At 55.8% G+C, this 12,585-nt stretch overlaps 1 protein-coding gene across 4 annotated transcripts in view; it reads right to left on the bottom strand.

Moving 5' to 3' along the window:
- The window catches only part of Ppfia4 (PTPRF interacting protein alpha 4), a 47,542-nt gene that overhangs the window by 20,049 nt on the left and 14,908 nt on the right, over nucleotides 1–12,585 (bottom strand). For all 4 annotated transcript variants that reach the window (XR_008217907.1, XR_008217908.1, XR_008217909.1 and 1 more), the window contains exons 3-16: nucleotides 11,578–11,679; nucleotides 11,123–11,287; nucleotides 10,760–10,834; nucleotides 10,452–10,541; nucleotides 9,724–9,915; nucleotides 9,275–9,421; nucleotides 8,911–9,045; nucleotides 7,194–7,277; nucleotides 6,782–6,913; nucleotides 5,730–5,821; nucleotides 3,626–3,734; nucleotides 1,997–2,205; nucleotides 516–756; nucleotides 80–115 (exon numbers count right to left, since the gene is read on the bottom strand). Coding sequence is in view for 1 of the 4 variants with exons in the window: in XM_052737002.1 (XP_052592962.1) it covers nucleotides 80–115; nucleotides 516–756; nucleotides 1,997–2,205; nucleotides 3,626–3,734; nucleotides 5,730–5,821; nucleotides 6,782–6,913; nucleotides 7,194–7,277; nucleotides 8,911–9,045; nucleotides 9,275–9,421; nucleotides 9,724–9,915; nucleotides 10,452–10,541; nucleotides 10,760–10,834; nucleotides 11,123–11,287; nucleotides 11,578–11,679 (1,809 nt within the window). In the remaining 3 variants the exon portion in view is untranslated. The remainder of the gene's footprint in view (nucleotides 1–79; nucleotides 116–515; nucleotides 757–1,996; nucleotides 2,206–3,625; nucleotides 3,735–5,729; nucleotides 5,822–6,781; nucleotides 6,914–7,193; nucleotides 7,278–8,910; nucleotides 9,046–9,274; nucleotides 9,422–9,723; nucleotides 9,916–10,451; nucleotides 10,542–10,759; nucleotides 10,835–11,122; nucleotides 11,288–11,577; nucleotides 11,680–12,585) is intronic.

Raw genomic sequence — 12,585 nt, forward strand, 5'->3', positions numbered from 1 at the left:
GGGCTGGGGGGCAGAGGCCCAGAGGGAAGGGCCTGGGAGCCGGTAACCCGCTAGGACCTGGGTGCCCGGAAGCACTCACCAGCAGCTTCCGCCTATGTTTTCTTAGGTCGCTGGGCTGAAAAAGAGAAAGAGGAAAAGGTGAGCCAGCTTAGGGTGACAGCAGAGGAGTCAGGGGCTCACAGGAGCCTGGGAAAGGTCCCACAGCAGAACGGAGCACCTGGAAAGATAAATCATGGCTCCCCCTGAAGAGAGAGCGGCCCGACAATGGGCATGGCTCTAAGCCTTGTGCGATCATCCAAGGAAGGGAGCAGGAAAGACGTTACAGCCCTTTCCTACCCAGAAGGGCATGCTGGTGACCTAGCATGTCATGTCATGGGAAACGGATGCCAGAGTGATGGGGAGCGAGAGAGAGACCAGCTGACCACCACCCCACCCCATCCCCGCACCCCCGCATAAACTCCCCAGCACAGGCCTGTGGTTCCCAGGACCCTCACTCAACCACTGCGCAGACTCACCAGGGTCATGACCCCCATTCGGTCCAGATCCTGGGCAGCACTTCGAGAAGTGAGCTTGGGTGTGGAGCGGCCACTGAGCGGAGGCGATGCGCTGGCCAGGGACAGGGCGGTCAGAGAGGTGGGGATGGAGCCGCGCTTGCGCAGCTGTGTCAGGTTGAGGGCCTCCATGCTGCCGCTGGTCACACGGGTCTCGATTTCCTCAGCACGAAGCTCAGTGGACTCCTTCTCCTCCTGGATCATCCTGCAGGCCAGCACACCAGACCTGGCCATTATCCCTGATGACCAAGCAGGAGGTGGTGCTAGGCGCTGCCCTGCACTCTCCACCCTAGTACCAAAAGTGGCCAAGCCTACAGGCACCACCGGGGTTCCCATGGTCTCCTTGGCTAGCCACCTTCGCCACTGAACAAAAGCCTTTTCCGGGAAGGAGGCATCTTGGTCAACGAACTCTAAACCATCTCAGTGGGAATCCCTGACTTGCACCAGCTACAGGAGTGACCTTGAACCTGTGCTTGGCTCTCTTGGATCTCAGTTTCTCAACAGACGCCATTATTGGGGTCATCTTTGTCAGGAGTGCCCAAACAGGGCTTTTTGTGGTTGTTGTTTGCTGATGCCAACCCCGAATGAGGTTTCCTCTGTTCCACTGTGAATGAGGAACCTAGGGAGATGATGTGTTGTGCCCGAGGGGCACTCAGAGAGAGGTGTGCATACCCGTTCACACAGACTGATGGAAAGATGCCAACTGTCCTTCAAAGAGAGGGATGTGGCCTCACTCTGAGATGACACCTTTCCCACTCTGAAGCTGCTCAAATACCGTTTGTTTTGGGGAAAAAAAATGGTTGTAATAATAAATGGCAGCTATCCCTCTGGTTTTACTCAGCAGAGTTGAACACTGGAGTCTTGAATTAGCACGTGTGTCTTCATGCTTTCTCAAATTTGAAAGTCTGACCCCAACAGCCCGTCAGCTTTACCTCGCTGCATGACAGTGACATCATAAGCTCACTAAAAAGGCAGGGTAAGGTAAGGGTTTTTGACATCTTTCCCTGTCTCCGCTTCTATCTGATGTCTCCTTAGAGATGAAAGGCGTGCCATTGGGGAGCTTCTACCTGAGCTTGGATCCTGGTTCAGCCACTTAACATGTGGCCTTGAGCCACTAAACCCCTCTCAGCTGACCGTAACAGTGACCAAGCTCCACCCTTAGCTGGCTTCTTCACAGTCAGACTGAATAGCAGGAGCACAGACAGTTCCATCGTCCCAAGCCCAGCCACCTCCCAGCCTGGACAGGAGAGATGTCACCTAGAGTCATCTGTAGCCCTATCCCTTTGGGATCAGTATTAGTCCAAGTCCTTGCCTGATACCCACGGAGCGTCCCTGGATTGTGGCCCTAAGCTGTAATATGGGACAGGAACCAATACTTTTACTGTGTGCCCCAACCCAAAGGGTTCATCCTCCCAGGAACCTTGCAAGCTCCACCCCTACCCAACCTGATCTCCTGGTTGATGGCATCCAGCTGCTCCTGCAGCATCATGGCCAGGGTCTGGGCATCAGAGTGGCCACCAGGTGAGACGACATCAACTTGAGAGCCCACCAAGCCCCCAGGTTCGTCCTCGTCCACATCAGAGATCTCAGGGTCACTGTCAAAGGCAGGGGTGGCGGTGGCCAACACCCCTGGCAGAGGTGATGGCTTCCAGTCCTTGGCAGACAAAAGGAGCAGTAATAAGATTCCCTGGATAGTTAAGCAGTAGGACCCTGCCTACCTTCATCTCACGGCATCAGTATTTCTGGAGGCCAGCTGAAAATGTGGGCTGCTGAAAAATGGGCCAGAGAAGGGCTCTAACATAGTCTCTCTGGCTCAAGGCCCCAGTGTCCCCCTTGGGACTATGTTCTAGCTGCTGCCTCCTTTGCACAGAGCTCCTGGGTGGCTGCTGTGTTCTTGTAAACAGCAGAGTAAAGAGTCAGGAGAGGTAGAAAAGAAGAGGTCTTCATACTGTGATCAGACTCGCCTGCCTCCCTACATGCCTCTCTGCCTGCCTCCCTACATGCCTGCCTCCCTGCATGCCTGCCTCCCTACATGCCTCCCTGCATGCCTGCCTCCCTGCATGCTTGCCTCCCTACATGCCTGCCTCCCTGCATGCCTGCCTGCATGCCTCCCTACATGCCTGCCTCCCTACGTGCCTGCCTATATGCCTGCCTGACTCCCTACATACCTGCCTGCATGCCTGCCTCCCTACATGCCTCTCTGCCTGCCTCCCTATATGCCTGCCTGCATGCCTGCCTCCCTACAGGCCTGCTTGCTTGTTTTTTCTTTTATCCATCCTCCCTCCCTCCCTCCCTCCCTCTCTCTCTCTCTCTCTCTCTCTCTCTCTCTCTCTCTCTCTCTCTCTCTCTCTTTCTTCCTTTCTTTCTTTCTTTCTTTCAACAGGGACTTGACATGTTGCCCCAACTGGCTCACAGTCCTGCCTCAGCCTTCCAAGTATACTGACACACCTGCACACCAAACTCAGACCAGGCAGTTCTCAAAGGTGAAGATGAATCTTCCCCACAGACCAGGTGTCCCCTCTTTCTCTATCCACACCTTCCAGAGCCGCAGAGCATGTGAGGACTGGAGGGTGGTGGTTCTCATCTGCTCTTTATCTTTTCTCACTGCCCACCCACCCCCAGCTCCCTGGGGCAACTCAGACACTGGCAGCTGCTTCTCAGGTGCCATTCCCCGGGGCCAGTTAATCTGTCCTCTCCTCTATAAGCCATGCTTTTGTTCCAGGAAGCTTGTTAATTCCATTTTACCCCTGCAACTCCCTCTTGGCCACCAGAAATGAACAGTGCACACCCAGGCACACGCACACATGCTGTTGTGGGGCCTCGGGGACCACTGGCCATCTTCCACCCCGACCTCTTGCCCACCAGGAGGCTGGGGTGGGGGGTGGGGAGGGTCACAGCTGTTGCAGCTGACAAGAACCCCAACCCCAAGGCTGCAGCTGTCATTGACAGGGGAGAAGGCTGGGCCAGGCTTTGCACCACACGCCAGTCGTCTGTGTAACTGGAGCCAGACACACGGCCGAGCTAACCCCAGATCCCCAGGGAGACCCACACACATGCATCCTTCCACCCCTTACCTTGGCAGACTCGTCCCTCAGTACCGTGTAGCGCCGATGCAGGCCTGGGGGTGCGTGTGTGGCTGTACTCAGAGAGAACCGCACATCTGATGCGCTGCCCACGTGGGACCTTGAGTGGCAGGAGGGAAAAGATAGGCCCTGAAGACTGGCGGCCCCAGCTTACACTCAGAGGACCCAACGACTGGGGAATGGCCATTTTGGAGAGAAGCAGTCTGGGACACAGCTGTCTCAAACATCAGAAGAGCTGCCACAGAAGCACAAGGCTCCACTTATGCTCTTGTGTTCAGGGGTCAAACTGACCCAGGGGAAAAAAGCCGTAGGGATCTTCTCCTGACAAGAAGTGGATTAGGGTGCTTTCAAAAGGTTGAGCTCCCTGTCAGAGTGGCATTCAAGTGGAGGACCTCGGGCCGTGTGACAGCAGCCACACAGGAGGGCTCTCGGCCTGGGGGACAAAGAGGAACCCAAAGAGATGAGCTCTAAGGGCCTTTTAACTCTGGAGATCTTTGCTTCTCGGTTTTCCCTCTAGCAACTCTCTCCAGGTTTCCTGATCATCTGAACTGAACACCTGGCTAAAATTCAACCCAGATGTGTCATCCGCATCCCCAGGAAGCTGCACCACAGCTGGAGAATCCGTTCTGGCTGCCCAATGTGTCTATTCTAGGCACAAGATTTTAGGGTCCCAGGAACAATGTCTGGGTTAGCCAGAGCCTCCTCTGTGACACTTCCACTCTGTCTTCTCAGCTCAGAAGCCTTGATGGAGCCCCACACAGAGAAGCAACTGATCCTACAATCTATGCTGTGTACCTGCAAAGAGGGAGCGCCCATCCAGACCCCCCACTTCAGTTCTGTGAAAGGTCTAGTGACTTTACAGGCAAAGCCAAGAACTCTCAGTCAGCAAAGAAAGCAAGCAGTAGCTAAGGGCTTGGTGCTCTCTGTGTCAGTTCTCATTCACTGAGAGCCTGTTCCATCTGGCCGACCAACAGGAAAGGAAAAACTGGAACAATCCCAACTCTCTTCTCTTCATCCTCCTCCTTACACAAGAGCAGAATTCCTGGTGAACTCACAGGTCTACCACCTCAGACTTCCAGAGGCCTCTCACCCCCCTCACTGAAGTACTGCCCATACACACACACACACACACGCACGCACACACGCACGCACGCACACGCACACACACACATTTATTTTTCCCTTCACTGCCTTCCTAATAGCTAATGCCCACTTCCCTGAGACATCAAGATCACTGACTGAAGGGGGAACAGCATGTCTAAGAGACTGATTTGCAGAGGTGGCCAGGAGCCAAGAACATTCAGCAGCAGCATCCAGTCATCTTGCTCCTCACCCTACCTCACTGAGCTGAGAACTGAGTTCAAGGCCAACTACTTCACGAAGTATGGCTGCAAGCCCCACTCGCCATGTCTTATGATGCTTTTGGGCAAAGGGATGCTGCAGCCGCAGGAGTAAGACGGCATCTCAACTCCCGACAGGAAGGAGGGTTTGCTGCCTCCTTCCACTCTCCCCGATGTCTCTCTGTCCACTGCCTCCTACTTGAACTTGGGTGGTCCTCAGCCCTCAAACAGCAATCCTAGAGACGGTGTCTCAAAACAACTACAGTGAGTGGTGAGCTCTCCAGGGGGCCCTGTGGGGTAGGGGAGCATGTGTAACTCCTCAGCAGACCCTCCAAGGGTGTGCCCATGTAACTCAGCAGATCCTCCAAGGGTGTGCCCATGTAACTCAGCAGACCCTCCAAGGGTGTGCCCATGTAACTCAGCAGACCCTCCAAGGGTGTGCCCATGTAACTCAGCAGACCCTCCAAGGGTGTGCCCATGTAACTCAGCAGACCCTCCAAGGGTGTGCCCTCTGGCAAGGATCCAGGAAGCACAGCCTACTCTACTCCCACAGCGGAGGAGTGCCACTGATTCCTTGCCTTCCAGCACCCCCTAGAGGACATGTGCTCCCTTCCTAAGTGCCCACAGGAGCTGAAGGATATGAAGAAGGAAGACCCTGAGGTCCTTCCTGGGCAGTGTTTTGGTGAGGGAATCTCCTTTCTCAGGGTCCATTCAGGACCATAACCCAGCATGCACTGAGTCCCACACTCTAGTACCTGGAGTGGATGCCGTCCACAAACGGCCCCCCTCGACCCTTCAGCTGGTCCAGCTCTTGGCGCAGCTTCTCAATCTCTTCAGACAGGCGGCCCTGTGCCAGGCAGACCCAGGGTGGGACGGGGCCGGGGAGGGGCAGAGAGGGAAGAGTGGAAGTCAGAGAGGGGGTAAAAAGGGCGACAGAGTCGGGGAAAGCAGAAGAACGCACTGCAAAGTCCAAAGCCAAGGGCCCCAAGCTAGGGCCACAGATGATGCCAAAGAAAAGAGGTGTGACTGGAAAATGAGCAGGAGATTGACCGAGGGAGGGGCCGGGCCAGAAGTGGACCCTGCCAGAGAAGAGTTCTACAGCCAGGTGACCCCTCGGGGTCAGACAAATGCAAGGCAAATGAAGCCAGGTAGCAGAGAGGACCGGGTTTTTGTGCCACACGCTGCTAAGGACAGTGGCTGCCATTCCCAGCATGTAGGACTCTCTCCTGACAGACGCCTCTAACCAGATCCTTCAGTGGGCCCAGAGTCTATGCCAACCCTACGGCCTATGCCCATGGCCTCCATGTCTCTAGCCTCTGTATGGATAGAGTGCGTGGACAGTCTATAGCCACCGTGTTGGGCAACAGTGGAGGGCGACGGCATAACCATGTGTGCATGAACTAAGAGAAGCCAGCATAGGGCAGCTGCGTGAACCCCAGGCACTGTGCCTGGGGCCCCCCACGCGGGCAGGGCTAGCCAGCCGCTGGGTACCTTGTGGTAGCGTGGCGCCTCTGTGGCATGCTGGGAGCAGCTGGGAGCCAGGGGCCCTGACTGGCCAGCGACACTGCTCTCAGGTGTCTTCCTCTCCCAGCCCACCTCTCCAGGGTGGCACGGCTCTCCCTGGCCAGGAATGCTGCTCCTTTCTCCAGGGGTGGCCCCGGTGGCCTTTACCGCTGTGCCTTTATATGCCCCTCCCGCCACCACACACACTACCCCGAAAATGCTACGCTCCAGTCAACCGGGCTCCACCGTGGCTCAGCCCCTTCAGGCAGCCACAGCCCCATGCTCACCGGGCCCACCCCCTCACCTTCTCCTCCAGGGCAGCCATCCGCTCCTTGAGGTGGAGCTGCAGACGCTCATTAGACTCGCTGAGCAGACGGTCAACGGTGTCCGACAGCCGCTTGTTGTGGTCTTCGTTCATCTTCTCCCGCTGACGCACCTGCACAGCCCGGCCATTGTGTGCTAGGCCACCGCAGGGCTTTGTCACCGCCCCCCTCCAGAACCATCTGTTCCCACCTGGGTTCTGTGCCACTCACCTGTCCCCTTATCTGCCCTCTGGGGCTCTTCTCTCCGGCTCCTCCCCGACTGCGACCCACCTCCTGACCCTTTCGCAAGCTCTTTCCCTGGCCTGGCCCCTCTTCCGGACCCCTCCACAGACCACCCCGTGAGCCTGCCCTGGAGACGGAGAGGAGGCCAAGATGCCTGGCTGGTCCCCTCACCCTTGCCAGCTCCTGGTTCTTCTCCTCCAGCTGCCCTTCCAGCTGCCGCAGATGTTCCTCGATGTTGCCATGGCGTTCCTCAGCCTAGGTGCAGGGACAGTCAGCCACCGTTGTTCCTTCTGCCCGGGCCCCATATGCCACACACCCCGGTGTCAAGGCGGTCCTGGGGATCAGGGTCTCGGCTGCCACGGAAATCGAGCTCTATCGTTCCATCTTGGAGCAGAACTGTTGTTACTTTTTCCCATCTCCTGACTGTTCAGAGCTAACCTTCAAACGTATGCCCACTGGACCCTCACGAGGACTAAAGGAATAATCCACGGTCAACATGGAAGGACAGTAAGCATGCCATAATGCTAGCCTCACTATAGCCATTACCTTTACTACTAAACAATCCTAAGTGGAGAGTTCTCCCTTCCTGGCCCTTATCTCCAGAGATGGAGACCCCATCGTGTCTGTTGACAAGGCACCCAGAATCCTGCATCCCTTACAGTCAGGAAACCCTTCCTTAAAATCCTCCTGCTATGACGCCCTTGAACACATTAATCACTTCAGCCCACCCCTTCTTGTTAGTTTTCGCTCAGCATCCCACACACAGCATCCTCTGTTGTAACTTAAATCTCGTGCCCCATCCTAGGTCTGGAAAGACCACAGTGACCACCCTTAGCCAATGCTACCATCATAGAGGTCAGGAAACTGAGGCCCGGTTAGGGAGAGGTTAACTTTTCTCAGATCACAGAGCTAATCAGCAGCAGGAGCAGGCGTGGCCCTGGGTCTTCAGAGGCTGTGAGTCTGATCCCTGGAGCAGTCATCTGCCATACTGGAAGTCTCTAAACTTCAGGCTCTGGGTCAAGTGTTCATGCTCAAGGTTCTTTCTACCCCAGGATTTGGAGGTAGCTATGGAGATCACTCATTCGCACCACCTCCCAAGCTTCCCTCCTGTTAGGACTCCTAAATTCTTTGATTATGCTTCCACATGTCTAGGTCCATGCATGTCCTCCTTTCTTCCAGAGTCCACTGGTTTCTAGCCTGCATACCTCTCAGGGATTATTGCTCCAGAAAGCGACCTCTCCATTAAGTAAAATTATATCCACCTTTCATTCATTCTAAAGCTGAAGCCTTTGAAACAACCAGAGATGGTCTCTATGTCTAGAATGCTTCAATTTGGTACAGAAAGATGCTTTTAGTCTAAAATTCTACCTGCTTCCCCTTCAGGGATACACAGATTTTGATGGGATCTCCCCTGGGATCTCATCTTTCCAGAGATGAAACTCCTACAGCTTCAAACAAAAAGATGCATCAGCCGGAATGGTGCCAATGATGATAAAAGCACTCTGCATCTGTGGAGTGGTTTCTTCTTAAAGGACTCGCCCTAAGCCAGGTGGTGGTGGTACACGATTTTAATCCCAGTACTCAGGAGGCAGAGGAGGGTGTATCTCTGAGTTCAAGGCCAGCCTGGTCTACAGAGTGAGTTCCAGGCTACCCTGTCTCAAAAAAAGGGCGGGGGGGGGGGGGGGGGCTCTGCCTTGAGAGGTAACGAGGACAAGGATTACTCTTCCAACTGAGAGACACAAGGTAGTATGCTTGATGATGTCTCACACTGGGAATCAACTCCCTGGCCCCCAGCCCGATGTGCCTCCCACTCTCCTCATACCCTGCCTGGCTCCGTGAGAGCCTGGGACACAGGAGATGGTAGATCTCGGGCCCCTGGCCCACTTGCCTTGGTGAGGGCCGCAATTCTCTGAGCCAGCTCAGCCTCCACCTCTGGCAGAGTCTCTGCCTTGCGCATCGTCTGCTGCAGCTTCTGCTCCGCCACTTCCAGCAGCTCCTGCAGGTGTCGGGCCTTCTCCTCACACTAGCAGCGCAGAGAGGAAAGCAAGTCAAGAGGAAGTCCCCTCCGCCACCCCAGCCTCGGCAGGGAGCAGGTGGCCGACCAGAAGCATCTCGGTTCTTTCCTGTCCAAGGTGCCTGACTTCCTCTTTCCCAAGTGGACCTGTAAGGCCCCAGGGGTAGTTTCCACATGACCACCAGGACCCCCGCTAGGGTCAGGTACAACGTCACCCCACTCCATCTAACAGAGTTACCTGGCGGTGCAGGGACACCTTGTTGGCCAGCTCATTCTCTAGTTTGTCATTGAGGTCATGGATGGATGTGGCTTCTCGCTGAGCAGCCAAGTAGCGCTTCTCCAGGGTGGTGATTCGCTCTTCCATGTCCTCCTTCTGAGCGAGAGCCTGGGTAGAGCAGAGGGTACGAGAAGGAAGGTCACCAGCCTTTCCCTGCCCGCCTCCTATCAGCACCTCCCCAGCTAGCACCTGGCTGCGAAAGCCCAGAATGGTCTGTGATCTGTACTTGCCCTGGCGGTTTCTGGCCTTGAGCCGGCCCGTCCATCTTCGTCCTCACACCTGGACCTTGCCAAATGTTCAGGCTAACCCTCCCCTGCTACCGCCTGGCCCTCTGGGCACGCCCTCCAGAGTGCCGACACCTGTACCCAGCAGGATGCAGTGTCTGAGAGCAGGCCTGGGCCCTCGCCCACCTCTCGGAGGTCCCGCTGATGCTTGCCGCTCAGCTCCTCAGACTTGATGAGGTCCCGGCGGGCTGTGCCCAGGTCCTCCTCAAGTTCGGCTACGGTTGCGCTCAGGGTGACGAGTCGCTCGCGGGCCTGGCTCAACTCATAGTTTTGCTTCTCCAAGAGTCCTTGCAGCTCTTCCACCCGGCCAGTGTCGTCCTCCAGGGACAGGGAACCATCAGCCACGGAGCCAGAGAATGCCACACCCCACCCTGCTCTATCCCAGGAAGGCTAGGAGGCAGGGACACATGCCCACAGGTCATAGCTCTGCCCCCAGAGTAGAGCTCAGGTCCAGGGACGCTTTCTTCGCACTGAGCCTAGTGGCTCACCCCTGACAAGGGACAAACACCCTTGCTCTCCAGGGTCAGCTCGTGTTTCTAGTTTTTCCTTTTGGCTCCGCCTCTTGTAACCCAGAAAGGGACAGATGAAGGGGAGAAAGGCTCAGAGGCAGAAGGGACCCTGCCTGATGCTGACACACAGGAAGATGTGTGGACATGCACATCACGTGCATCAGCACAAAACTGAAAATCTATACGTTACTCTGCAAAGGAGTGAGGAGGGGAAAGAGAAGTGGGAACGTCACAGAGAGCCCCAAATCTAATGCAGGCAATATCCTACTGAACCTAGGCAGGCCGAACCTCCCATTCCTGTCTTGGGGAATACAGGCCTCGGCTAAACAATTCCCCATTACCCACTTTCCACAGGCGTTTTGGTCCCAGCTCCATGGTCCCTTCCTCTTCCGCCACTCCATCGCGAACCCCTGCCCCCTGCTGCAGGGCAGACACCTATAAGACACAGCCCCCCACCCCAAAAAACCCAATAAGTCAAAGAGACTTCCTGCACATTCCACACCTCCTGGAAAGATATGCCTGGCCTAGCTTCAGCTAGCAGTCCCCAGCCAGAGCAGGCAGAAACCTGATGAGGGACACCATGAAACAAAGAGGGAAGGTAACTAGTTGGATTTCTCCTGGGGCTGCAGTGCAGACCCAGCCAGGCAGCTTACCTGCTGGTGAGCTCCTGCCAGCTGCTCCTCCAAGGTGGTAACACGCTCTAGTGCTGCCCGGAGCCGTTCTCGAACCTGCCCAGGGTAAGGAGAGATGGAGGAAGAAAGCTATCCCCACAGAACTCCGGCTGGGGCAGCATAGGCTTGGTCTGCTGCTGTCGGGCACGGGAAAATGCGAAGGGTCTGTGGAGAGGCAAAGGCCCAGGAGAGAACCTCATGGGATTGGAAGCTAGGCCAGTGGTAGGAGGAGTCCTGCAGCTGGAAGACAAGCTCCCTAACACCAGGTGCAAAGAGCCCAGAAAGGCACACAGGAGAGTCAGGGAGGCCTGGATTGACTAGAAGAAGGGTGGAGCAGGAGGGTACCTTCTCATCCAGCGCCTTGTGGTGCTCAAATAGCGACTTGAGAGCCTTCAGCACCTCCACCTCGCTGGAGACACCCGAAGGTGACTGGGCCTGGCGCTTTACGACCGTCATCCGCAATGACCGCTCGTGGCGGGACACCAGGCATTCCAGATGTTCCAGAAGCAGCTAGCAGGAAGCAGGGGAAGGCAGGAGGGAGGACCATGGGCATGTGCCCCAAGGGCTGGCTACAGAGCAGGCCCCACAGAACCACAAAGTGCAATGTCCTCAATTAACACTGGACCCCAGCTCAGCTGCCCTGGCCTCTTCCCCAGAACCTCAACCCTGCTGTGACCAGGAACCACAGATAAGAACCCAGTACTGGGGACTAGGTAGCCTTCCCATGACCCCAGGATGGGAGGCAGAACCCACCTAGCCAAGGTGCTGCCCGCTCACACACAAGGCCACCCCTTACTTACCCTTGTATTATTTCGCTCTGCTTTCAGCTCAGATATCTCTTCCTCCCGCTCCAGAAGCTGTTCCCGACACATGCTGAGCTCCCGAGTTAACGTGGCAAATTCCTGAAAGCCCCCAAAACCCCACAGTGCTTGGGATTGGACTCTAACCCAGTGCCCTGAACACCCAAACGTATGGTAGGCTTTTCTCATTCGCTTCTTGCTTTCATCTGCCCACGTCCCTCAAATCCCAGCCTGTCCCCATGGCAGGGCAGGGCAGGAAGCCTGCAGCTACTATGAGCTCCTCACAATTAGGATTCCAAGGAAGAGAACTGCACACAGAAATGATTAAGTCACCAAGTCTGCCCTGCAAGGCCTGCCCTTCCAGCTATCAGTGACCAAATTACACGCTCACTTCCTCCCACTCAGTCTCTGCAATTCTCCAGCAACTCAGTAGCCGTCTCCTTTGGAATCACGGAGGGCAGTGCCATTGCATGTCTGATGGAGTGAGGCCCACACAGAATCTGATGGGAGTTAGGAAGAGAGAAGAAAGGTGTATAAAGCTCACAGGGGGGCGGTGGTGGCGCACGCCTTTAATCCCAGCGCTCGGGAGGCAGAGGCAGGCTGATCTCTGCGAGTTCGAGGCCAGCCTGGGATACAGAGTGAGTTTCCAGGAAAGGCACAAGGCTACACAGAGAAACCCTGTCTCAAAAAACCAAAAGAAAAAGAAAAATAAAAAATAAAAAAAATAAAGCTCACAGGGGCATGATTCCCAGGAAGCTTTCTCCTACCCCCTCCCCAGGACTTTGCAGGCTGCAGGTGACCAGTAAAAGAAATGGAGCCACCTACATGAGAGCAGAAGGGTCTACAGCCCTATGATGTCAGCCCTGGCTTCTAGGTGCTCTGTTCAATCCAGCCAGGGTTACAGTCCAGCCTCTGATGGCATATACTAACTGTCCCTTCCTAGAGGAAACTCTCCCAACCCCGCTCTTTGAGGAGGACAAGCAACTAGGGAAGCGTGCCTGGCCTTGG

This window comes from Peromyscus californicus, unplaced genomic scaffold (assembly GCF_007827085.1).
Source record: "Peromyscus californicus insignis strain IS unplaced genomic scaffold, ASM782708v3 Scaffold_14__1_contigs__length_90479793_seg_2, whole genome shotgun sequence".
Lineage (NCBI taxonomy): Eukaryota > Metazoa > Chordata > Mammalia > Rodentia > Cricetidae > Peromyscus > Peromyscus californicus.